Source organism: Plodia interpunctella, chromosome 30 (genome assembly GCF_027563975.2).
Source record: "Plodia interpunctella isolate USDA-ARS_2022_Savannah chromosome 30, ilPloInte3.2, whole genome shotgun sequence".
Classification (NCBI taxonomy): Eukaryota; Metazoa; Arthropoda; class Insecta; order Lepidoptera; family Pyralidae; genus Plodia; species Plodia interpunctella.
In genome coordinates this window covers 3878742-3906261 of record NC_071323.1, presented here as the reverse complement: position 1 = coordinate 3906261, position 27520 = coordinate 3878742, and the positions used below count along the sequence as shown (strand labels likewise).

At 37.0% G+C, this 27520-nt stretch overlaps 1 protein-coding gene across 5 annotated transcripts; it reads left to right on the top strand.

The window, feature by feature from the left end:
• Positions 1-2454: 2454 nt before the first annotated feature.
• Positions 2455-27504, top strand: LOC128682559 (GILT-like protein 1). 5 transcript variants are annotated; one of them, XM_053767333.2, is made up of 7 exons: positions 2455-2597; positions 20198-20281; positions 20682-20813; positions 21443-21511; positions 23007-23111; positions 24767-24907; positions 25644-27504. In XM_053767333.2, exons 2-7 carry the CDS (start codon positions 20204-20206, stop codon positions 25731-25733), a joined length of 615 nt encoding a protein of 204 aa, XP_053623308.1. In that variant the 5' UTR covers positions 2455-2597; positions 20198-20203; the 3' UTR covers positions 25734-27504. The 5 variants fall into 5 exon arrangements, with proteins under 5 accessions (XP_053623308.1, XP_053623307.1, XP_053623306.1 ...); XM_053767332.1 differs by having other exon boundaries at positions 2581-2642; XM_053767331.2 differs by lacking the exon at positions 2455-2597 and adding an exon at positions 12449-12549.
• Positions 27505-27520: the final 16 nt, after the last annotated feature.

The following is a 27520-nucleotide window of genomic DNA, read 5'->3' as shown; positions in this document are numbered from 1 at the left end:
AGAAGCGGATCGCTGTGATGGCATTACAAACTAGTAGTTTAAGTATTTTATTCTACTTAATCGACGACCTCGGTGGCGCAGTGGTAAAGTTCTTGCCACTGAACCGAGAGGACCCGGGTTCGAGCCCCGGTCGGGTCATGATGGAAAATGATCTTTTTCTGATTGGCCCGGGTCTTGGATGTTTATCTATATATGTATTTGTTATAAAATATAGTATCGTTGAGTTAGTATCCCATAACACAAGTCTCGAACTTACTTTGGGGCTAGCTCAATCTGTGTGATTTGTCCTAATATATTTATTTATTTATTTATTTAATCATTAATTATTGATAGTTACAGGTAAGCACCGGTATACTTAATTATAGAAAAAATACAGCAATTATTGATATTTATAATAGCGTTTTAGCGTCAATAATTGATATTTACGCCAACTCACCTACATCATACTAGCGACCCGCCCCGGTTTCTCGTCTATGTTCGCACACATTCCTTACATATTATACAAGTTTATTTGTTAGACAAATTAATAAAACCGCCGACTTTCAATATGATTAAACTTAAAAATAGCTGTCAAATAAAAAAAACACATCCAAATCGGTTCACCCGTTGATGAGCTACGGTGCCCCGTACACAGATAGACACACTCGGGTTACACTTATAACACCCCACTTTTTGCTTCGGGGGTTAAAACGAAGTGCCCCGTTACGTCTGTCTGTCTGAACGCGATAAACTCAGAAACCACCGGACGGATGTTTTACCAATAGATAGTGATTCCTAAGGAAGGTTTGGGTGTATGATTTATATGGCTTTACCCGAGCGAAGCCAGGGGGCTGCGGTTTTGCTCTTTAAAAGTACAAGAATTTTCAATTTTCAAAAACCGTTGCTATTTCTTTCAGCGCGCGGGAACCTTTCTTAAATCTATGATGTTTTTTGGTTTAGTTTATTCCATACATATGGAAAGGCAAAAGGATCTAAGCCCATACAGCCAAAAAAACCGTAGCTAACCGTGTTTGTAAACAGACGTATAAAAAGAAAAAACAAAAATAAGAATGGAAGTGAGTGAAATCAAATTTTGTGAAACGGAGCAACAATCGAGTGACATCATCAAATTGTATAATAATATCTATGTCATGGCGTGGACAATGAGATAATCAAATTACGACATTTTCGAACAAAACTTTTGTGTGATTTGAAACTAAGTTGTATTTTTCACATTTTTGACGACCTCGGTGGCGCATTGGTCTCTCAGATCTTGCCACTGAACCGAGAGGTCCCGGGTTCGATCTCCAGTCGGGTCATGATGGAAAATGATCTTTTTCTGATTGACCCGGGTCTTGGATGTTTATCTATATATGTACTTGTTATAAAATATAGTATCGTTGAGTTAGTATCCCATAACACAAGTCTCGAACTTACTTTGGGGCTAGCTCAATCTGTGTGATTTGTCCTAATATATTTATTTATTTATTTTTATAGTTCCATACCTGAAAAGGTAAATAATAGGCAGACTTCTCGATTTTTCTTTGATTTCTGTGCCATATATATTTCTTAATACTCAGCAATAAGAAAATATTAATCTATGCCTGTTATTCATAAAAAAGTTAATTATCAAAAATGGAACCTTCATAGATTGTAAAAGGGCGCCGCGGCCCGTCATAATTTATTTACATCAAAAAATTTACATAAGAATACCGCCAAAGAAGCGGCGCAACAAACTTTACCAACGTACAATGAACAAAAATGGTTGCTTCTTAAATTTAAAAAATCTTGAAAAATCTTAAATGAAGTTCTAATGTCTGTGATTAACCGGTTAAAATTAATCTTACACTTACATCAGGATAAATAGCCTTGTTAATTAATTAACAATGAAAACATACGTGATAATTTTCGGACTGCAAACGCTCGTCTGTAATTAAACATTTCTAGTCTAGTAGCTTATTGTTCTTGTCTGTATTCGCCACACCTATATTTTAGATTCTGATACGACACGCACGTCTGCCTTCCCTTTTAAGAGGCTCGCATAGTTTTTTCTCAGTATCTCTGGTCCCCTTCTTCCCTTCGTCGTCTCGAAAGAGCTGTAGTTACCTTGTACACATATAGCCGAACACGGATAGATGCCGACGCGAATAAATGAACATTGCATAGTTTGTATGAGTGCTTTTATTTACTGCAATGAAAAAAAAAAACAACAGAAAAACTAGCAATGTATGCTGAAACCGCCAAAGTTTGACGTACTGTTTGCCAATAGTGTATAGGCGGCTTATGGCGCTCCCTGCACACTAGAGCCTCCATTGCAGCTTTCTTTTATAGATAATATAAATAGGTATGAAATGTAGTCACACAATTTACGACAAGGATTTTGATGATTACCTACATATAACGAGAATTTGAGAGCGCTATTAAAATAATTTAGTTTCGACTCTAGTTTCAAATGGACGCCGAAACCAATTCAATCGTTATCCGTAGTTTTATTGCCTCGTATATTTCACAATGTTGTTGACATCATTTGTCGAGACCGCCAATTTATTTTCCCTCCATCCGTACAATCGTCAGTCCATTCGGGTACTCTGTGCGTTGTGGTTGTGCCTTTTAAAAAAGTAAGTTGCGTTCTTTTTACGAAGTCAAGTTTTAGTTTTTTAATGGTGAGTTTTTTTTCTTTTTGCGCGTCTTGATGGCCAATTATAAACCAGTTTCGATTCAAGATTTTTTTCATAACGTTTTAGGTTTTCTGTGCGTTTAATTTATACCTTTGTATTTTAACTGTATTGTTATTTTATACATGCACTTTACAGGAATTGTTAGCTCTTACCTGCCTGCGTTACACCAATGTTAAATTATTATTAATATTAATATTTTTTGCAATATTATCGCTGCCTACAGTATTAACCTTCCAATTTATTTCGTTTATTATTAGTGGTTTTATTGAATTAATAAAGGTTAAATATTTGGTAAGTGGGGTTTGGCATGTCACAGATATAAGAACATTGCATTGATCATGTTATATCTGTGTGGTAGGGAAAAGCCTAGTGTTATAAAAAAATGTTGTTTCGGTGGACTCAAATATGACGACTTATCAAAAGAAAAAAAAAGAAAAGTTTCATTTGTCAGAATCCATCATTGTATCACCTTCCAGTGTTATCCTTCCTACCTACCTAATATTATTGTGTGTTTGTGAGGGTGTATGTGTGTTTGTAATTATATTTGTTACTTGGATTACGTTGAAAGCAACGGGGAATTGAATTTCAACGGATCGACATAAAATTTGGTACACGGGTAGAATATATATACCTAAGCTAAAACACAAAGGGTACTTTTTATCCCGAAAATCCCACGGGAGCGAAGCCCCGGGGCGCGGCTAGTGTTAAACACATTGAATTTCCTTCTTATTCTTGACAGACTGTAGTGACGATAATACTAATATTAGATGGATATTAGATCCACCAGTTTTCTAAGTAACCGTCAAGCTAAGTTATTCTAAGCACACATCGACGGCTTTGTACACAATGACAACACACCGCATGTTCTGAGAACAGGTTTCTCATAATACTTAATTAGTCGAGGCGTGAGAATTTCTGTGCACAGTACAATGATAGGTATTGATACTTACTTTAACTACTTTACGTAAGGCCAAAAAAATATTGGGAAAACGGTTATTGTTAAAATCAATTTTTTTTACACAATTTTTTTTCTATAGCCTTTATTATGTCCCACTGCTGGGCAAAGGCCTCCTTCCGCCAAAGGACTTTTATCTTCATATCTGAAGTCACGGAACAATAAAAAATAATGAACGTGCCTGAAGTAAACTTATTCAGTAGCCAGTAGTTTGTAGCTTGTGAGAAATAACTATAAATATAAAGATTGACGAGAAAAAGTGCCTGTGAAGGTCTAATTTCTGAATAAATGATTTGAATTAGAATTTTTTGAATTCAGTTTTAAATATCTAAGCAGACAGACAGCGGGAAGCTACTTTGTTTTATATACTTACTATGTAATGAATGATCGATTTTTGTTCAAGTCATTGAAAATCAGCGCCATGACACTATCATGTCACATAAATAAATATATCAGGACAAATCACACAGATGGAGCTAGCCCCAAAGTAAGTTCGAGACTTGTGATATGGGATACTGACTCAACGATACTATATTCTATAACAAATACATATATAGATAAACATCCAAGACCCGGGCCAATCAGAAAAAGATCATTTTACATGCTGTGCCTAATTTTAAACTGAACATGTTCATAATTATTCATTACTAGCTTTTGCCTGCGGCTTCGCCCGCGTGAATTTCATAACAAAATCTCAGTAATTTTTTTATCGTGTACTCTGTAAGACTGGTAAATATGACAGACATAAAAAATCCAAAACTATATTTTCCTCATCTATATCAGTAACTAAGTATATTCCATGAAGAATTAAAAAAAAATATCCAATGTACAAATTTGGCCTTTCTTCAATTTTATTATATGTATTGATGATATTTATATTTTTTGAAATTGAGTTGCAAGATTCCAATCGAACATACATACATCTGCCTACATACATTGCAACTTAAAGTTTGTAAAAAGAAACATTAACTAATTATATATAATATATAGTATAATATATAATATATAGGTATTAATATCCTGTCGCCGGCAACACTGGGTGTTCATCAACCGATCTTGATCATTCTATTTGGTGTTGCAATTGCAAAAGAATTAATCAGATTTCTTCTCTCTCTCGACAGACTGTACCTTAATTTCAGTAATTTTCTGTGGCTGTTACTATAGGGCTCTGGATCCTGTCTACACAGATATACGAATAATACTAATTAGCCACCTAGGCAATTCACAATTGACCCTATCTAGATTGTAACCTAAATTCTTGAGACTGTTGTCATATCTTATTGCTAGCGACCCGTCCCGAATTCGCTCGGGTGGGTGGGTTTTAAGTATTTATTTCTCAAATAGAATATACAATATTCACTTACTGAGAAACTATGTCTAATATACATGAACATAATACTTAATATTCACTTATAACTAACATGCAAAGCAATATGTACAAATATTATATTGGGCGTATCTGTTCAAAGACATACATAAGAATTTAGATAATATAGTATGAAACTGCGGGTATGCCGAACAAACAAAACCAAAGAAAACTTTAGAGAGACCAGAAGAACAACCTGTGGTTTCTTAATGGTTGGATAATCGCATTATATCTACGGCAGGGTAAACACAGAGCTATGAAGGTTGTTGTCCTGTATTAGACCCATGCTTTGATGTACCTGTATGAGAAAATCTATATTTAAACGGTAAGTCTATATTTAAAGTAAAGGGTAAACTCATAATCCTAACTGATATTATAAATGCGGAAGTAAGTTTGTTTGTTTGTCCTCTTCGCGATCTGTCTACTCGGTCAATTTTCTTGAAATTTCGTATAAAAAATGACGATACGAAATTTCAAGAAAATTGTTTGAATGTTTCGAGAAGTATGGAAAGAACCCATTTCATCCCGGAAAAATAACTGTTTCCGTGTGAAATTAAAGCAAAAGCTAGTAAATTATACGCCTAAAACGTAGGAATCACACGATCTATTGGTGAAAACCGTACAAAAATCTGTCCGGTGGTTTAAGAGTTATTAATCACATACCACAGACAAACGCAACAGAGGGCCTTCTTTTATAATGTCTAGGTATGTGATGTGATTAAGGATGCAAGGACTTCTTAGGCAGGACAGGCTCAACTGTAAGCTCGTATCGTGTTTTGACTTAAAATTATAGTTACTAGTTTTAGCTCACGGCCCCGGCCGCGTGAATTTCCCAATAACTGGCAGATATGACGGTGGGAAAGTACTAGGGGCACATGAAGCGGCAATATTTCTAAGAGTTTCGAACAATCGTGACAATGGTGTCATACGAACTTATAAACAAAACGTTAAAGTAACTAAGAACATCATAACGCGCCTCAAACTAACATTCAACCTAAACATTATTAAATAATGTATTTACTTAGTTAATAGTTATTAGATAACCCGCGTAATTATTAAAAAAAGAATACTTTCATTTTTATGCACAGTGATACCTTTCATCCTGGATGATGGAGCATCATCCAGGATGAAAGGTATCCTGCTTATACCCCTCTCCGTACCTCTGACCACATGTTTGCAAAGTTTCTTAAAGATCGGTTCAGTAGTTGAAGCTTGAAGGGTGAAAGCGTAATATCGAACGACAGAGCTGTCAATGTCAAAAAAATGCCGCCTTTTTTATTGTCAAAAAAAAACTGTCTCAAAATCGTATTACACGGAGACGACGAAAGTATGAAACTATTTATTGAATTTCCTCGACAACTCGTCGGAACTCGTCCCGGGTTCGATCCCCGGTCGTGATGGAAAATGACCTTTTTCTGATTAGCCCGGCTCTTGGATGTTACGTTCCTATTTACGTATTTGTTATAAAATATAGTATCGTTGAGTTAGTATCCCATAACCACAAGTCTCGAACTTTCTTTGGGGCTAGCTCAATCTGTGTGATTTGTCCTAATATATTTATTCCCTCGAAATTTCCCCCATTTCCCGAAGATTATACATCTTTTCACGTAACAAACAAACACGTCTACCTACTTTTTATTTTGAATTGTTAATTGAATGTTTGTTATTTATGTTGTGGTTACCTTTAATAGGCTTGCATGCTAGGTTAAGTACCTCAGAATGTTTATGATAATGTTTACATGTAACCTGTTGGTAATCCTTAATAAATAAATAAATAATTAAATAAAAAGTCACTTTCGCATTTATAATAATAGTTAAGGATGATACAGAATAGATAATATCGCCTATTAATTATGAATAAGCTAACGAACCTTCGTTGATAAGCAGGCGCCAGCCTATTTTTGCTGTTTGACCTAATGCACTGTTGTAACTAAGGCGATAATGATCCAGATTCATATATGATGTTATTTTAAACTGGTCTACTGTGTGTGTTGACACTTACATCGGGACAATTGAATAAAACTTAGGGTAAATTTTCTATATAACATTATTTTAACCTGAACTAAATAATACCTGAGTTTAAAGTTAAAACCTGAGCGAAATAATAATAATAATAAAACACAACATAAATCTCTCCAAAGAGCGTCTACGTGTTGGATCCATATCCCCACGCAAGCCTCTCAAAGGACCGGACTGAGTGCCGTGAATTTATAAAAGGAGATACATAATAATAATGTAAATTCGTCCTCCATTTTGATATATGTATAAGACCTATATTTGTTAATTGACGTCCTTGGAGAAAAGGCTGCGGTGAAGTTTGTTGCGCCGCTTCTTCTAGCCGGAAGCCGGCAGTAGACTTAGTTTAAGTAATTTTTGACGTCAAAAAGTGATGTATATCATCCTAAATTGAATAAAGAATTTTGAATTTGAATTTGAATTTGCTAATTTATACAACTAAAAGAAATTTAAACTAATAAAAACATTATTAAATAAAAAAGAATGTTTACAAAAATGCCAGTCCCTGCAATTCGTTACCTCGAGGTAGATCATTAGTTAATTTAAACAAATATGTACTAACTACTGAACTAGCTTTTGCCCAGGGCTTCGCCCGCGTGAATTTTCCACGGGAACATTTGTTTTTCCAGGATAAAAGGTACACAAGTCATGTCCTTCTCCGTACTTCAATTACATGTATGCAAAATTTCAAGAAGATTAGTTGAGTAGATAGAGCGTGAAGCGGTGACGAACACTAGCTGCTGCTGCACGCGGTGTTACCCGCGTAGTCATTTAAAATAATACTTACGTTTTTATGCACAGTACTACTACTTTATGAAGCGCCATTAACTATCATACTTTTTGACCTAATCCTGCTGGAATCGCGCACTTGTGGAATAAAAAGTATCCTATGTTAATGCCAGCTCCACACTGTCGAAGAGCTCGGACACATGACGACGCGAACGCGTGAACATTGCGCAATTAGTACGAGTGCTTTTATTTACCGCAACGAGACACCAGCAATCCGCCAATGTCTGGGGAACTGTTCGACGACAGTACAGCTGGCTTAACACTAGGTAGGCATGCAAAGCATCTCACGGAATAGAAAATTTATTGCCAGTCGTAGCCGAGCGGGTCGCTACTATATTGCATGTTGTAACCGGGATCGAATGACCAGCGACCTTCGATGGTGAACGTACGCGTGTGATTGTGGCACAGATATCTGGTTTCGTTTATGTTGTTTATATTTTAGGTTGCATAGGTGTTACCAACTTACAAAAATAAATGAAATCCCACCAAAAACATTAAAAAAATGTAAAAATGTTGCCAAGACGAGTCGTTTGCTTCACAAACGTGTGGCTAGGCCGTTTTGCTACCGTCACGTAGATTTCATAGATATTCGATATCTTATATCTAGAGTAACGAAACGGCCAAGCCACACGTGGTGGTGGTGTAATGATTAAAACTGTGGATCGAAAGGTCCCAGCTTCTAATCCTACTCGTGCCACACGAGTTTGTACACCAATCTGACTCATGTATAGTAGTTTTCATCGACCACCACTTGCTTCCGCTGAAGGAAAACATCGTGAGGAAACCTGCACACTTGTGTGATTATTATTGTGTGTGAAATGGAGAAGGCAATGGCAAACCACTCCATTAATAATGCCAAGAAAGTTGTTATGTGTGGAATGAATTCCACGTAATGACCACGACCCTCAGCCATGAGGAATACGACTATGGATAGAGTATGTGAATTTAGGTATGTCAGAATAATATTATATCAAATTAAAAAAGAAAAATAAATTGTCTATTCGCAACCGGCATCTGTGTGTTTCTATTAGGTTATGGGCCCAGTTATGATTATGGATTATGTAAAATCCGCTTCAGAGCCATGTCTATATTTTAAAAAATGTAAAAAGGAGCAGATTATTATTACTGTTTTTGTCGATGATTTATTCATTTTTTCGAACAGTAAAGACATGATGACTAACGATTTAAAGAAACAACTTATGTCTAAATTTAAAATCAAAGACTTAGGCCAGATTGAAAGGTGTTTAGGAATGCGTGTTAAAATACATGAAAATAAGTCTATTTCTATTGATCAGGAAGATTTTGTAAGGCAGATTCTTAAAAAATATATATATGAATGATTGTAACACTAAAGACAGTCCTATGGAATGTAATTTGAAGTTAGAGAAGGCAGAATGTGTTGACAAATATAACTGATAGGAAGCCTTATGTATCTGTCAGTATTAACACGCCCAGATATATCTTATACTGTACATTAGTCAGTTTAATAATAGTTTTTGAAATATTTACAAAAGACTAAAACTTATGGTCTAATGTTTACTAAAGATGATTGTAATTTGGAAGGCTATGTCAATGCTGATTGGGCATCAAATATTATAGATAGGAAATCCTACACAGGATTTTGTTTTAAATTATCAGGATGTGTAGTTTCCTACGAATGTAGAAAGCAGCAAACACTGGCCTTATCTAGTACTGAGGCTGAATTGAGCATTATAGAGACTTGTAAGGAGGTCATGTATCTGAAAAGTCTATTGTCAGAGATATCTGATTGTAATTATACTGTTGTTATTTATAATGATAATCAGGGAGCTCAGAAGTTAACTACGGAAAACCCTCTATTTCATAAACGGACTAAACACATAGACGTTAGGTACCATTTTGTGCGAGAAGCAGCATCTAATAAAATAGTAAAAGTTGTTTATCTGTCAACCTCAGAGATGCCTGCGGATTTATTGACAAAAAGTTTATGTGCTACAAAACACAACTATTTTGTTAATAAGTTAGGAATTAAAAATGTTGAAAAATATGTTAGTTACTTAAGGTAATATTTTCTTTTAATGTTTAAAAATATTTACTTAGGTAATATTATCTTTTTTTTTTTAAATTAAAGGGATACAACATAATTTTAATTATAGATATATTTAGGTGGATATTAGTTTATTTTGATATGTGAGGCTGTTAGAATAATGTATCAAAATAAAAAAGAAAAATAAATTGTCTATTCGCAACCGGCATCTGTGTGTTTCTATTAAGGTCTGGTAAAGTTAGGACACGAATCTCGGATGACAACTTTTTCATACATTTTGACTAAAGTGTAGACTTTGTGAAGCAACATTTTTGGTGGGATACTGTAATTTCTTTCGTAAACTCCACGGGAATGAAAGGTACCCTATGTCCTTCTTCATACTCTTTATTATACGCGAAATTTCACGAAGACTGGTTGAGTGGTATGGCAACAAACGTTTATATTTACGTGAGGGACAAAATATGTCCAGTACGCTATCTTTCTTATATGAGCGTAATGTAAGATATAGCTCTATCTATACTATTATTATAAAGAGTTAAGCGTTTGTGAGTTTGTATGTTTGAGGCGGGTAATCTCCGAAACTATCACCATTAGAAAGGTACATTATCCAAGATTGCTACTTTATCTCAAAATTCCCGCAGGAGCGAAGCCCCGGGCAACATCTAGTAATATATATATATATATAGCTTGGAGTCTATGGCTTTTTTTTGTCTATACATAACTTAAAACGATGAACAGATAAGCCGGTGTCTACGCCAGTACACCACAACACTAGGCGCGTCCCGCCCGCGACCCCTCGCGCGGCAGCCAATGGCTATCGAACACGACAATTTAAATTTTATTCCTGCGCGCGCGCACTACAAATCTAGTTTTTTCTATTGTTTTTTTTTCCTGTCATTCGATTCGATTTCTGTTTTTCATTATACCAATTTGTAAGAACAAAGAAAAATATAATTATCTAATTCTTAGCTCTAAGTATTTTATTTTAACTACCTATTAGTTCCGTAACGAACAGCCGGTAAAAACATTTTTTTGCTTGGCAACATTCGAATTGATCATTGTTTATCGCAGGTTAAAAGTGAGACTTGACAATTATATGATGGCCTCTGGGAGCATATTTGGCGAAAGAGTTATTTAAATACTAACCTGCTGCCCGCGACTCCGCCCGCGGCAATAAGTAGTCAGTGTCACCTCTCCGCCCTTCCAATTTCTCCACGTCGAAAACCACCAAGCTCCGTTTTGACGTAAAAAAAGGACAAATAAACAAACATACTTTCACATTTATGTTTAATAATTTTACCGAGTTTTACCATTGATGACTTAAAGACCCTACTCACCTAATTGAATTTCCGAACGAACAACTGAATTTAATCCTAATTATAAATGCGAAAGTGTGTATGTTTGTTACCTCTTCACGCTCTATCTACTCAACCAATGTTCTTGAAATTTTGCATACATGTAGTTTGAAGTACGGAGAAGGACATAGGGTATTTTACATCCGCGAAAAATAAATGTTTCCGTGGGAAATTCACGCTGGCGAAGCCGCGGGAAAAAGCTAGTTGAATCGTAAAGTGAATCTGTTTTAATGAACAAGTGGCTCGTCCTGGCTTCGCTCGGGTAAAACAATAATACCTAAATGATATACTTACCTTCTTCAGGAGCCGTATTGTGTATGCTAGTGTCGTACATGGCCTTGTCAGCATTTTTATACAATTAATATCATTTACCTAATCTATTTTATATATATTTTTAACCGGTGATGGTGTAATGGTTAAGACGCCCGCCTGTGGATCGAAAGGTCTCAGGATCGTATCCTACTCGTGCCACACGAGTTTGTATACCGATCTGACTAATATTTTTTGTAAATCACCACTTGCTTTCGGTGAAGGAAACCATCGTGCACACCTGCACACTGGTTGACAGTTTAGTTCACTAGTGTGCACGCGACTACCTGCCACTATATGGCGGTAAGTAGTCTAAAAGTCATGTCAGATGCCTTTAGGCGACTTGAATGAAATCTGACACCAGTGTTAGCAACACTTAATAACATTAATGTACTTATTTTCGTGCAATAAAGTTATTACGAACAAACAAACAAGTATACCCAATTTTATAGGAACTTGTGGAAAAAAGAAAATCGAAGCCGGAATAGTGACCAGCTCGGCTATAGGTATGCACGGCGCGGCCACAGCGCTGATTTTCTGAGTATAAGTGAAATAAAAAATATATAAATAAAAATTTAAATTATAAATATAAATAATAATATTCCGGGAACTATTTCTTGGATCAATGGGATACATAAGTATAAAAATTATAACAAATAAGCACTAGATTTATTGAAATAATTATTGAAGCTATCTAAGGGAGTTCCATCGCAGACTGGCCGCTAGTCTAATTTTATCAGAGGTCTCAATACTGTGGTAGGTCATAACATCTTGGCAATGCCAGTTCCATACTGTCTGATAGATGACGACGCGGATACGCGAACATTGCGTACTTAATATGAGTGATTTCGTTTACCGCAATGAAAACCCAGCAATGGTTAACGCGCAACAGTTCGGCGAACTGTTTCGCGATAATGTATACCGGGCATTTTATTTGCTTACTTACTATCATATTGCATACTGTTATATTTTCAAGTGAAGTGCGCAAGCGCAAACTATATCATATAACTTGTAAATAAATAAATAAACTGCAAATGAAGCGGTTTGTCGTGTCTATTTGGAAAAAAATTTACCAGGTGAGGGAATATTATTTGTTACTAGCTATTTACCCGTGGCTTCGCCCGCCTAAAGGCCCCCGGGAATAGTTTTATCTTCGTATTAAAATGGGAATAGGACAGTTGAAATAAAGTGTCCGTAGCGCATTTAAAACACACACAGCGCCATCTAGTGTTTTTATTGCAAAGTCATAATACGTGCATTGAGCGCCACCTACAATAGAATACAGGCGTTTCGTAAATCCCACGGGAACAATAGTTTTTTCCAGGATCAGAGGTCCCTGTGTCCTTCTCCATACTCTTAATTATACCCATAGATAAAATAAAAATATTTTTTCGCAAATTTCAAGAAGATTGGTTGAGTAAATAACGCATGAACAAACAAACTCACTTTCGTATTTATAATATTAGTTAGAATTATTATCTCGGCTGTTTTTTGTATTTTGCAAGCCTTCTAGCCTTCAAGTCGCTCGCGTTCACCCCTTAGGAATAAAATTTCCAAAATTCCTTTCACAGCGGACGTCCCTCAGTCACAGACTACCATCCTGCCAAATTTCATCTTGATTGGCTTAGCAGTTTCCGAGATTTTGTGATGAGTGAGTGAATGTTTTTCGCTGTTATATACCTACCTCTAATAATACTAATATAAGTAGGTACTACCTACACTGAATCCTAGTTGTGATATATTTGTAATATTAAACAATGGTATAGAACTGCATTGTCTGTTTGTATGTACTGTACCTACGGGACAACTGTACGATCCATTTTGTGTCTCAAATATTTGTACTACCAACGTCGCCCGCGTAATTATTTAAAAAAACTTACATTTTTACACAGTGCATTTTTATCCCGTCGCGTAGGATTTGGTCTAAATGTCTAATAGTCAATTACACTTTATAAAGTACTAGTTCTTGCCCGCGGCCGCGGCACGTCCCCCATAACGGCAGCGTGAAAACGCCCCAGGGGTTTAGTGGGTAGGCTGGGCCGACTAGCGACCCAGAAGTCCCACACTCAGTGCGTAACAAGCATTCCTCTGGGTAAACAAAAAAAAAAAGGTTAGTTATGGTTCAAATTGTTGTGCCTAAAACATTATGCCAAATGAATATTGTGCGTTTTTATGACAAGTAAAAGTATGCCATGTTAAATTATGACATAAAATTGTATGCATAAAAATAGGGAACCCTATATAGGATACTAGCGGCTTTTATACCACGCAATATATAGTCGTAGAATATGTGATCGAAGATAAAAGCAATTAAAACAGTTATATTTTCGGAAAAACACAATCTAACAAGTTGTGTGTTGTTGTCTATGTGTGAGTGGTCACCGCTGTAACGGTAATCGCGGAGAAATTCGCTAAAATTCGCCTTGCGCAAGTCATAAGCGGGTGCGTGTTGCACTCTTTATTCATGTTCAAAATTGGTTACATAGGTGCTAACTAGTTGTTCGCCGCGAACTTAGACCTCGTGAACATAATAAATTTTTACAAAATTGTGAAAATTTCAAAAAAGACTGAACCGATTTTTATGCCCCACGAACTTAAAAATACTATTGGCATTTCCTACATACTTTTTAAATATCATCAATATCGGACCAACGGTTCGAAAGTTATCGCGTTACAAATATACATACATACAAAAAATGAATTTTTTGCCCCAAGTAGAATGTTAGAACATAAAAAATATTGAATTCTCTAAATATCAGAATCTTGACCTCATCTCAGTTCTCACTCGGTCCGATCGGACTGCGATCGTATTTGTTGTGCAATTGCCTTTATTATCTCCAGTTTCGAAGTAGGTTAAAATAGTAGTTTCTCAATATAGTCAAAGTAGAATCAAGAAAAAAATATTTCTCTAATTTATATTTCGAATTTCTAGACAAATTGTTCGACTTGGCATGATTAAAAATTTTCAAATTGTTTTCTTTTAAATACTTGGTGTCAACCAAGTTTTTAAAAGGAAATAATTTAAAGGCAAAAATTTTAAAACCTTGTGAGATAAGTCCGCCTTTATACGCGTTTCTTTTACTATTACTATTAGGTGCAATAAAGAGTTTACAAACACACAAATAATTATAAAACTATCAACCTCAACAAACAACAACCAACAAACCTTGCATTATCTCATGACTCGTGCCCGATAGGTCACATTGGAAAGTATGTGGAGTGGTCGCAGTGCATACGTGACTTACGAGAATCTAGCACTTTCTAATTACTGTGTGTTTATTTTGGTATTCATTGGACTGTTATTATCTTTCTCTCATCTTCGGGTCTTCCTGGTTGCATCCGGGATTCCCGGGCGTGAGATAACGTAAATCTAGCGTTAATAAGCCTTAAAATTTTGAAGATTCGTATGTGATTACCGAAGCGGTGGTGGTGTAGTGGTTAAGACGCCTGCCTGTGGATGGATAGGCCCCAGGTTCGAATCCTACTCGTGCCACATGAGTTTGTATACCAATCTGACTCATGTATGTCCACTCATGTATCATCGTCCACCACTTGCTTCCGGTGAAGGAAAACATAGTGAGGAAACCTGCACACTGGTTGATTCTTATTAACTTGCGTGTAAAATGGAGAAGGCAATGGCAAACCACTCTATGAATAATGCCAAGAAAGTTGTTGTGTGTGTTTCATTCCACGTAATAACCACGACCCTCAGGCAATGAGGAATACGACTATGAAGAAGATGTGATTACCGGACTGTCAACATTAAAATTGAAAATATCTTATTTCAATTTAGCATGATATATCATCATATTGCGCGAAGAAATCACTTTAACTAAATCTACCGAATTCCAAAGCACATTTACATGCGCTTGCGCCACTTCTTCCTCACGGAAGAGGCGCGCAACAAACTTCACCGCAGCGTTTTTTCTAAAAACATCACTAACAAATCCTAATACTAACTAAAATTATAAATGCGACAGTAAGTTTGTTTGTTACCTGTTCACGCTCTATCTACCAAACCACGCTTCTTGAAATTTTGCATACATGTAGTTTGAAGTACGAGGAAGGACATGGGGTACCATTCATTTCTGAAAAATAACTGCTCCCGTGGGAAATCACGGGTGAAGCCGTAGCCAAAAGTTAGTGTGGAACAATGTGAATAAACGATTCTATTCAATGCTTAGTGTAGACCGTTGAGTGTTGTTGATGTTGATGTATTTAAAAAGTTTAGTTTACCCACTGACGCAATGCCCGCGTCCGCCCGTCACTTGCGCTGCGTCAGCTGGAGGTCAGTGCCATGCCATATCATTGTGATAAAATAAATCGCTACCTATATCTTTCCTATATGTAGTTTGGAGCACGAGGACGGGAATAGGGTACCTTTCATTTCTGAAAAGTAACTGTTCCCGTGGGAAATCACGCGGCCGAAGCCGTTGTCAAAAGCTATAATAATACCAGCTACGCCCGAGGCTTCGCTCTCGTGGGAATTTCGGGAAAAGTGTCCTATGTGTTATTCCGCATGTGTGGCTATAATCTGACTCAGTGTTGCTATTGCTAACACCGGTGTTAGATTGTATATAACCACTTTATATAAACGTATATACCTAACCAATTCAAGTGTTTTTAGTTTTTATGTACTTATTAGAAGTTGTCCGGGGCTTCGCTCCCGTGGGAATTTTGAGATAAAATATGGCCTTCAGCACTTTTGGATAATGTACCTTTTTAATGGTGAAAGAATTTTTGAAATCGGTTCGCTAGTTTCGCCTCAAACATATAAACTCACGTTTCTATAGATATCTCTATAGAATAGATAAATAGAATTTGACGTGAAAATGTTTCTGTATGGCCAAATTACCGCTTATGCCTTGCGCCACAGGATCGTAAAGTACATGTGTGTGTGTGTGAAAGTGACAGAGCTATCGGTGTCTACGCAACAGTCTTGTGTTGTCCGCGAAACGGAGCGGTGTGGTTCGGATAGCATTTATTGGCGGGAGATTTGCAGTGAACAGTACGTAGGGATTTATTAGAAAGAAAAAACGTTTAGTACAAAAAAATATATTTGTTCGATTTTAGTGTTTCGTATTTGAAAATTTACAATTGGTAAGTGGTTATTATGTCAGTCTGTTTAATGTTTTTTTATTTTCGTTTTAAATAGGTACGCTATTTATCGTCTAACATTCAATAAAATCAATTTTTAAATGTTTTTAATACCTACTAATTTATATGGAAATAAAATAACATTTTTTAAATGTTTTTTTTACGAAGTAGTATGTGATTACCACATTGATTCGACGATAAATACTTAGTGTTTATTAATTTCAACAAAGCATAAAGTAAAAAAAGCAAATTTACATAATAACGCTCACACAGGTACTGTCTCTGTTTCCCATATCGTGTACGCATCGTGTAAAAAAAGAGAACGTATGGACGCAATGACGTGCTACGTGTTTTACATTTCATTGGTAGCCCCCCAGTCGTGTTTCGGACAAAAGCAACAATAAAAACGTAACGCATTATTGCTGTGAAGTAAACCAGCCCAGCGATGTTATATAAAATTACAAAAGTTTGACCATGGTTTTAATTTAACCACGTGAATTTCTATTCAAAAATAAAAATTGTACCTAATCGAAATCTTTCTTTTCGAGTGTGTTAATTGCCAAGTCAGTTTTTTCAAGTCGCCTAAAGGCACGATATTTTATTACCTAGGGCGTTTAGAGGTGGATATACTTACCTAATAAAATACACACTAGTGAATTTAAACTGTCCACCAGTATGCAAGTTTCCTCACGATGTTTTCCTTCACCGGAAGCAAGTGGTGGTCTATGAAAACTAGGTATAGGTACATGAGTCAGATTGGTACCTATACAACATAGGTACCTATATAACTTAGAATAACACATAGGGTACTTTTTATCCCGAAATTCCCACGGAAGCGAAGCCCCGGGGCGCAACTAGTTTGTTTACAATGGTATTAACTTGGAATCCATTACTTAGCCTACTAATATTATAAAGTTAAAAGATTTTTATTTTGATCGATTATTGGACCGATCTTGATGAAATTTGCCACAGAGATAGACGAAAACTTGAGAAGTGACATAAGCTACTTTTTTATAGTTTTACCCGGCCGAAGCCGGCGCGGACCCCTAGTGAATAAACAAACATACCTTATCCCACTCATGTGGGGTCGGCACAGTATGTAAGCTCCTTCCATTTTCTGTTCTGTCTTAATGTAATAAATAAACTTGGGTACCTACTTATAAAGCTAAAAATGCTACATTGTTTGAATGCATGATTGTGTCGTTGCATTTTAAGACTGCATTCAATGACAATTAGTACTCCACTGAGGCGCTTCATAAATATTAATTATCATACATATACATTGGGTTCCTGTGTTAGAAATCATTAATGATTAATTACGCAGTTAGGTTCCCTATAGTTTCTTTAAATACTGCGGCTTCGCACGCGTTAATTTTTCGCGATGAAAGGTACCCTATGTCCTTCTTCGTACTTCAGACTATATGTAAGCAACATTTCAAGAAAATTGGTTGAGTAGATAGAGCGTGAAGAGGTAACAAACTTTTCGCATTTATAATTTAGTTAGGGCTTCGCTCCCGTGGGAATTTCGGGATAAAAAGTACCTGTGTTTACCCTGTGTCCGTGTCCAATTTCACAACAACCCGTTTCCGTGTTAATGTTCATCGGACCCGCGATATATGCTTAGTGCGTGTGGGCCGTTGAGTGTAGTAGAAAAAAGTACATAGACAAAATGTCGCTTGTTACCTTTCGCATATTAGCTATGGAAATTACATGTATATCTTGTCATTCATAGTGACACGGGCGTCCTCTCATTCTGTGACCGAACATCGCGTATTCAAATAATGTAAGTAAGAAAAAAAACTGATAAAGATCTAGGTATTTATTTACAATCACAAAATAGAATAAACAATTAAAACACAAAATTATATTAATTTAAACTAAACACTATCAAATTTAAGAATAAATTAGATATAAATACTTATTTAAATTAAAATATCACAATGATAAGTTATAGTGTAATATTCCTTCATTATTTTCTCCAACCCTATTTCCTTATCTCCTCGACGTCAAACATTACGACAGCAGACATTATATTTTAGGTTAACACGTTATTAGATATTTTATTATCCTTTTTACAACACATGCAGAGCGCTATTTTCAACCTTGACGTTGGCAAAATCATGTTTTGGCGAATGATGGAGCGATAACACAAGAAAAGAAAGGAAATAATATTTATTATATATTTTCCTTTCATCAGCACTCGATCACAATCATAATATGTTTCAGTATACCTTTTGACCATGTACTTTATTGTGTACTTACATTGTTATATTACTGATAAAAAATTATACATAAATTTATATTTAAAAAATGGTAAGCCCTTCTGGCATGATAGGGACCAACACTGTTTGAATGAGTTTCTTTCGGCATTTCTTCTCAGCAGTGGTCGTTGCCAGTAGTTCGTAGCTTTGGTAAATATCATTTAATTTAGAATATAACGTGAAAAAGTGCCTGTGAAGGCCTAATTCCTGAATAAATGATTTGATTTTGATTAATACCTAACTTTAAATGTTCTCAGTAAACATTTACTACGTTGATACGTAGTACATTTTTACTGATCTCGTTCACAATTTACATACAGTTGCCTACCTACCTACATTTAAAAATGTCTATTACGTGCCCGATTGAAAAAATACATATTGTTTTGGCTTTTCAGATCTGTATAAATCAAAATATTTTATATTGTGTACTACACACATGTGTAGTATTAAACAAAGTCGCTTCCCTGGCGCTACGTAGTGGCACAGATTACATAATACCTACCCCAGTAGTAGAGGTATGCTTACATCTTTAAAACTACGCAACGCAGCATTTAGGTGTACCTATAATTTATTATAATTTTACCAGAGCGAAGCCGAGACGGGACGGACGAAAAAATCCACGTCTTACACAACACTGACGACCATAAACATAAAATACCTATTAATAATAATAGGTATGTTTCTCCTCTTTTGGAATTCACGGCACTAAGTCCGGTCCTTTAAGAGGCTTGGATCCAACATAACTTTAACATTTGACATTGACAGAAAGAGCAAAACATACTTTAGCTTAAGGTATGATTTAACTTTTTTGTGAATAACAAGTAGATTAAGGCAATCAACGCACTGTCTGCGCGTTCTAGGCTTGTTATCTCCTGTAGTGAGTCGACCGTAGCGCCATCTGTCCGTGGAGTCGTGGATCATTTGTGCGGCTTGTATATTTGTTGCGTTTGGTCGGCTTTTCGGATCTGCGGCGTTGTGCTTGTGGCGTGGTAGACGTCGCCATTAAGTAATAGAAGAAATAAATAAATAAATAGTTAATTCGGCAGAAACTAAATTACAATACTAATGGTGTCTACGCCGAAATAGGACTTTCAGCTTAGCTTTGTGCTATGACTGGAAATCATAGCGCTTATTCAACTGGGGGGCTACCATAAAATATATAATAAGTAGCACGTCATTGCGTCCACACGTTCTCTCTTTTTACACGATGTGGGAAACAGAGACGGCATTGTGGATTTGTGGGATTTTAGTAGGTAAGCTTTCTGCCTGCAGTCTTACCTAAAACTTCATGTAAACGAAGAAATATAAATATAGGACGGCGCAAGAACTGTCAGTTTTTTTAAAATTAGGTTATGTTTCCTTTCAGAACAAAATGAGGAGTCTGGTGTGTGTCTGTCTGTTTGTGTTGGTCTGCGGAGCCTTCGCTAAGAACAAAAAGGATGACCATAAGGTAAATAAGTCGTCCGATCGGTAGGACAAAGGAAGTCGAACCACGTGGACCATGGATATTTCATCCCAATTTCATTTTAATTAAGTAATGCATAGAAAAAAAAAACTGTTCTCGAGGAAAGTTTACGCGGGCGAAGCCGCGGGTAAACAGCTAATATAAATATATATTGACATAAACATATCACACAGATCGTGTAAAATAAAAATCGAATAAAAAGAAAGTTCTGTTACTTCTGTTACGGGATACTGACTCAAGGACACTACATCAAACTTAGCTTTGTCCGCGTGCGCCCTTGTTTGCAAATTGCAAACTGAGAATGATATACATTTTTAAAACACCAGCAACCACTAGGACTAGCCAAGATAGCAGACTAATGACGGATGTTATAATGTGTTCTCAGGTGAAAATCGCGGTGTACTACGAGTCCCTCTGCCCTGACTCGAAGAAGTTCATCACGTCGCAGCTGGCGCCCGTGTGGAGGGACTTCAAGGGCGTTATCAAGGTCAAGCTGGTGCCGTATGGCAAGAGCACCGTGAGTACCACACTGATGGCCTCTGCAGCTCTGTGGTTGGCACTGTCCCGGTTAGACAGGGGCGCGGGTTTAATTCCCGCTCGATTCCAGAAGTTTTTCACCTCATTATTATTTTCAATAATAAGTCATGTGTGATGTGTATGACGAGGCGGAGGCTTACCAAGAAACATATAAACACGTAGCACGTTACTTGTAAAAAGAGACAACGCGTGGAAGTAATGAGGCGCTACGTGTTTTATGTTGGTAGCCCCCTAGTTCTTTCATCAATCTAGAGTGTCTTGCTAAACACCGTGTCAGATTTTATTCAAAAACTTAATGACATCTGACATTACTTCGACATGACGCCTATCTAATGTCGGGTACTCACAGGTTTTCTCGCGATGTTTTCCTTAACTGGGGTCAAATGGTGGTCTATGAAAACTACTATACATGAATCAGATTAATTGGTACCCATATAAACGATCGTGTGACAAGAGTAGGATTCGAACATTTCGATCAGATGCGGACGGTCTTAACCACTGGGCTATCACAGCATTAGATAGAGACCTTTGAAAGAGAAAACTGGGGGTCTTTGTCCAGCTGTGGGACACATAATAGAGGCTTAAAAAATGCATTTTTGTCATTTCCAGCACGAGAAAGTGAACGGTAAATGGGAGTTCACCTGCCACCACGGCCCCGACGAGTGTTACGGCAACAAGGTAAGAAAGAAATCTAAACACTAAGTACTTACTAGCTATTAATCCGCGACTTCGTGTTGAGGAGGACCGTAGAGGAACTAAGAGAATTGCGCAGGGTACGGAGATAGAACATCATTTGTTTTATTTCTTTTAAATAAACAGGTATGTAGCGGGAGCTAGGTGATTATGCTCGACCGCCACCGCAGGGAAGATCTTCCCGCCAGGATAGGTGTTGCGCCTGGGGAACCGCACGGCTCCAACGGTGTCATGTCGGAGGTTGTATTTATGCTTCCCATCGAAAACGCACTGTCTGCGCGGTCTAGGCTTGTTAGCTGTCCATAGTGAGTCGTGGATCACTTGTGTGGCTTGTTATTCGTTGTGCATGTGGCGTGGTAGATGTCGCCACAGGTACATTAAACAAATAAAATCATTAAGTACTTCAATTACTGGGGTATTATGTAAACTGTGCTTCAATGCACCATCTCAGAACAACAAGGATGAATTGTCATAACAACATATTTTCTCTTTTTAGTTGTCACGTTGTAGAGAAACCTGTTTACAGCAAAATCTTGTCTACGCTGACGTAATTTTTGCGTTTACCCATTCTAGGATCAATATTTCTGTCGTTTTTTTTCAACGTGACTTTCACACAAACTCTCACACTCCATCATAAGGTTTTATGGTCCTATGTTTGAACTATTATATGCTTTGTTGATTTGCAAGGCTTTAACATAAATCAATCTAGTTTGAATTATGTCGACATGGTTATCGAACTAATCCACCTTGCTGGCCTTGGGTCAGATTCACGTGCGATGTGGTGAACGCCTACACCTGTTTATTAGCAACGAATGGCCCGTCCCGGCTTCGCTCGGGTTTCAAACATATCCAGTTATAAACACGAACCTTTCTCAGGAATCATACTGTCTCTAAATAAATACGCATCAAAATCCGTTGCGTAGTTTGAAAGGTCTCTAAATCTGAGTAGGTAATGGGGACAGACAGACAGCGACAAGTGACTGTTTGTTCCTATGAAAAAAATAAATAAATCATTTATTCGGCAAACACATAAAATACAAACATTAACACTTAAAGGTAAAGTAAAAGTAAATCGAATATCGAGATATAAGAGTAAAAGAGTATCGAATACAACATGTAAGCCGAAATGGCGACCAGCTAAGCATGTCTATGTACGCTTGAATCTTAAAAACGACGGAACGGATTTTGATGCGGGTATTTTAAAATAGAAGTTTTATTCAAGTGGTTTATATGTTTACTAGCTTTTGTCCGCGGCTTCACCCGCTGGAATTACAATGATTTTCATACAAACTTTCAGCCCCTCATTATGGACATTCGGGGGTTGATTAAGAAAATAGCTTATGTTTGAACGGGTGTCTTTAATCGGTCCAGTGGTTTAGCCGTGAAAGCGGAACAGACAGACAGGCTTTTATAATATTAGTCTAGATAAGAATATTGGTCGATATTGTGAAATCATGTATTGACGGACGATCCTCAACAGATCCAGTCGTGTATCCTGAAGGACAAGAGTCTCGCGGACACGGAGAAGATGGAGCTAGTGGTCTGCCTCATGAGCCAGGCCAGCCCCGACAAGGCGCTCGACACGGTGAGTGTTCATATTAAATACGATGTTAAAACATAAAGTTTATTTTAAATATAAATATATCAGGACAAACCACTCAGATTGAGCTGGCCCCGAAGTAAGTTCGAGACTTGTGTTATGGGATACTGACTCAACGATACTATATTTTATAACAAATGCATATATAGATAAACATCCAAGACCCGGGCCAATCAGAAAAAGATCGTTTTCCATCATGACCCGACCGGGGATCGAACCCGGGACCTCTCGGTTCAGTGGCGAGCACTTTACCACTGCGCCACCGAGGTCGTGGCATCACACATTACAAACATACATTACAAACTTTCACCCCGCATTATGGTCTATTGGGGGTTGATTTTTGGAAAAAAAAGTAGCCTATATATCTTTACGGAGTTTATTAACTACATGCACTTCAAATTTCATCGAAATCGATCCAGAGGTTCAGATCGCTCCCGTGGGGACTTCGGAATAAAAATTATCATTATATGTTATTCCATTCTAAAAGTGTACCAAAATTTCATAACAATCTGTCTAGTAGATTTCGCGTCAAAGAGTAACAAACGTACGTAACACACGTTCTCGCAAACTTTCGAATTTATAATATTACTAGTTGCGCCCCGGGGCTTTGCTCCCGTGGGAATTTTGGGACAAAAAGTACCTACCCTATGTGTTATATTCTACTCGTGTACCAAAATTTCATAACAAAGTAAATTTTGCGTGAAAGAGTAGCAATAACAAACATACGTACACACGTACGTTTGTATTTTTGAGTTTGTATGTTTGAGGCGGGTAATCTCCGAAACTACCGAACCGATTTCAAAAATTCCTTCACCATTAGAAAGGTACATTATCCAAGATTGCTATAGGCTATATTTTATCTCAAATCATCAATTCCTACGGGAGCAAAGCCCCGGGCAACATCTAGTATTAAGCTAAATCTCAAACATCTTTATTAATCTAAATAGTAATCTGATGATTATGTGAACGACATTAATATATATATATATATATATATATATATATATATATATATATATATATATATATATATATATATATATATATATATATATATATATATATATATATATATATATATATATATATATATATTATAAGGTAGGCTAGCTAGGTTTCAATAATAAAAAATGCAATTACCGGACACCTAGGTTTAATTACTTTTCAAAATAACAAATCAAATTAACAAAAATTATGTTCATGGAACAAAATAACGGAATAAGAGAAAAACAATATTGCTCACAAGACACGGACGCTCACCTCAGGACCGCCGCCGCTCGAATGGAAACGAGCAACGTCGCCCGTCCGTTATATAGGGTTGCTGGTACCCCATTTTAATAAGCGTTTATGCTAATAATATATATATATATATATATATATATATATATATATATATATATATATATATATGATATTTCGATTGTGATTGTCATATATATATATATAAATATGACAATCATCAAATTATTTATTATAATGATGTCAATTCGTCCTCTTAATTTATTATATATGTATAAGACCTATATTTGTTAATTGACGTCCTTGGAGAAAAGGCCGCGGTGAAGTTTGTTGCGCCGCTTCTTCTTCGCCTGCGCTTTGGAAGCCGGCAGTAGACTTAGTTTAAGTATTTCCCGGCGCAGTGCGTGGGACAGCCGCAGCAGGCGGCGCTGCGCGCGTGCGCGGGCGCAGAGCGCGGCGCCGCGCTGCTGGCGCAGGCCGGGGACAAGACGGCGGCCGTGGCGCGCCCGCTCAGCTTCGTGCCCACCGTCATTATCAACGAGGTGAGCTGAGGATATATTGGAAATTTATTATTTTTTATACGGTTGTCACTCTGAAAGTTTTCGGCTACGGAGTTTGTCGTGTGTAAGTATATCAAATAATATAAAAACAAAGTACATTTATTCAGCAATCGTCGTTGGAGTTTAAACAGTATGATCGTGACAAGATAATGTATTTCATCTGCGAATATGTGTATCTTAAAAGAATAACTAGTTGTTCGCCGCAAACACTATATATTTTTTTAACATAATTGTGAATATTTCAAGTTTGTTGCGCCGCTTCTTCTTCGCCTGCGCTTTGGAAGCCGGCAGTAGACTTGGTTTAAGTAATTTTTTGACGTCAATAAGTGATGTATATCATCCTAAATTGAATAAAAAACCGATTTTGATGCCCCACGAACTTAAAAATTCTACTGGCAGATCCTACATACGTTGTCAATTACATCAAAATCCGACCAAACGGTTCGAAAATTATCGCGTTACAAACATACAAAAAAATTATCTTTGCCCCAAGTTGATTTGTAGACCTCGCTCCACAGACCATAAAAACTGACAAAAGCCTCATGTCCGTGCGACCGTTTACAGGTCGAGGAATTCCCTCGTTCGGAGCCAATCCGGGCTGCACCATCAAGTATTTCAAGAAATTTCAACTCCGCGTAGGAGGAGAAATCTAACTTGCAAGATTTGATTACAGACAATGAATTTCAACAAATAAAATTAATTATTAATATAATTGCAGAAATTCGACCAATCGGTGCAGGACGAGGCGTTCAAGAACCTGAAGAGTGTGGTGTGTCGCGTCGCGGACCCCAAGCCGGCCGTGTGCTGATTCATAGCAGCGAATTCCCTCTATTATTAAGTAGGCTAAGTTTTACTTGAGTCAATGGGCGTCGCCAGCTGAGGTTCCAGGGGGGGAGGGGGGGGGGGGGGGTCATACAGAGCTCACGGAGCACAAGCCAGTAATCACTGACATAACATTGACGCGACAATGATTTAATATAAATACAAACAAACGGAAAATTAATAAATGAAACATAGGTACTTATTATATATATATATATATATGTTGTATAGAATTTGAAGTATAAAGCGGTGGTGGTCAAGTAGTTAAGACCGTCCGCTTCTGAATGGAAGGTCCCAGGTTCGAATCCTACTCGTGCCACATGAGTTTGCATACCAAGTTTTCATAGACCACCACTTGCTTCCGGTGAAGGGAAACATCGCGAGGAAACCTGCACACTGGTTGACAGTTTAGTTCACTAGTGCGTATGCCTGCCACTAGACGGCGGAGGGCGGAGGCGATAGGTAGTAGTAGGTAGGACTTGAATAAAATCTGACACCAGTGACAGCAATAACACTCGATATGAATTAAATGTGTATGTAAATGAATTTTTTTTAGATTCTCTAGGTTGGGCTGCTGTTCCTTGTGCCCCCCCCCCTTGGCGACGCCCTTGCATACAGTGTGCAAGAGGGGTAGCGACAAATCTTAAAAATAAAGCTATAGGTAAACACAGGAGCAATGGCGTCCGGCACACCGCATACATTGCGGTAAATAAAAGCGCTCGTACAAACGTACGCAATGTTCGTGCATTCGCGCCGGCGTTTGTCAGAGTTCGGCGATCGTGTCGCTTAAATTTATGGGCAGAAACTTTGGAAAAAAATCTTGTGTGATAATTTTCTTATGACTGTGGACATGGCACCATCACATTTTGTCAAATAAATCAATAGCCAAAAATGAAAAATATTACAAGACATTTTTTTTATACTATCAAATCGGCAGAGGCGTGCGGCCTGATGGTAAGTGGTCACCGCAGCCTATGAACGCCTGCAGAGTGTAGTCAGTACAAAATGTAGTCACAATTTACGGCAAGGATTTTGGTGAACACCGTGTTGTTTTGCAAATTTTGCCAACTGTGTTGAAAACTATATATAGTGTAAAATTGTAAGTAGATTATTTATTTAGTTTTCGCTCATGAAAAAAAAGTTAATTTATGAAAATATGATGAATATAGGCGTCAGTCTGCGCCACCACCTCTTAATGCAAAATATATTATAATATATTCACGCAAATAATTTTTGTATACAGGGTTACATATAAAACAACTCTTGACAAGAAAACTGGCATTATGTGAACGTTTGTTCTATATGTTTTGGCATAATTGATTAGAAAAAATATTTTTAGTTGTCATTGTCAACCGCTGTCATTCTTACGCCTTACGTCATTGATCTGGCAACACTGACGCGCGTCGTTGTGGCGGACGATCAGTATAGATCACCATAGTTTCATGCAGGATATCTTCTGCATGAAACTGTATGGCGCGGTAATAGCGGCGAGATTGCAATGAATTTGGGTAGTTTGATGTGTCGTAGGTACAGTCAACAGACTGTACCTACGATGGAGCCGTAGAAGATTATTTATTTTTGTTTATTAAAACTCTAAGAACAATCGTTAAATGACCAGTTTTGTTTAATAATTGTTATTATTATAATGGTTGTCGCCTACCCTACAGTGTATGTTGCAAAACTAAACTTAAAAATTACGATTTTTAAGTTTAGTAGGAATTTGTAAGAATTTTGTAATTACAATAGTACTACTAGTATTTTCTTGTTTATTTA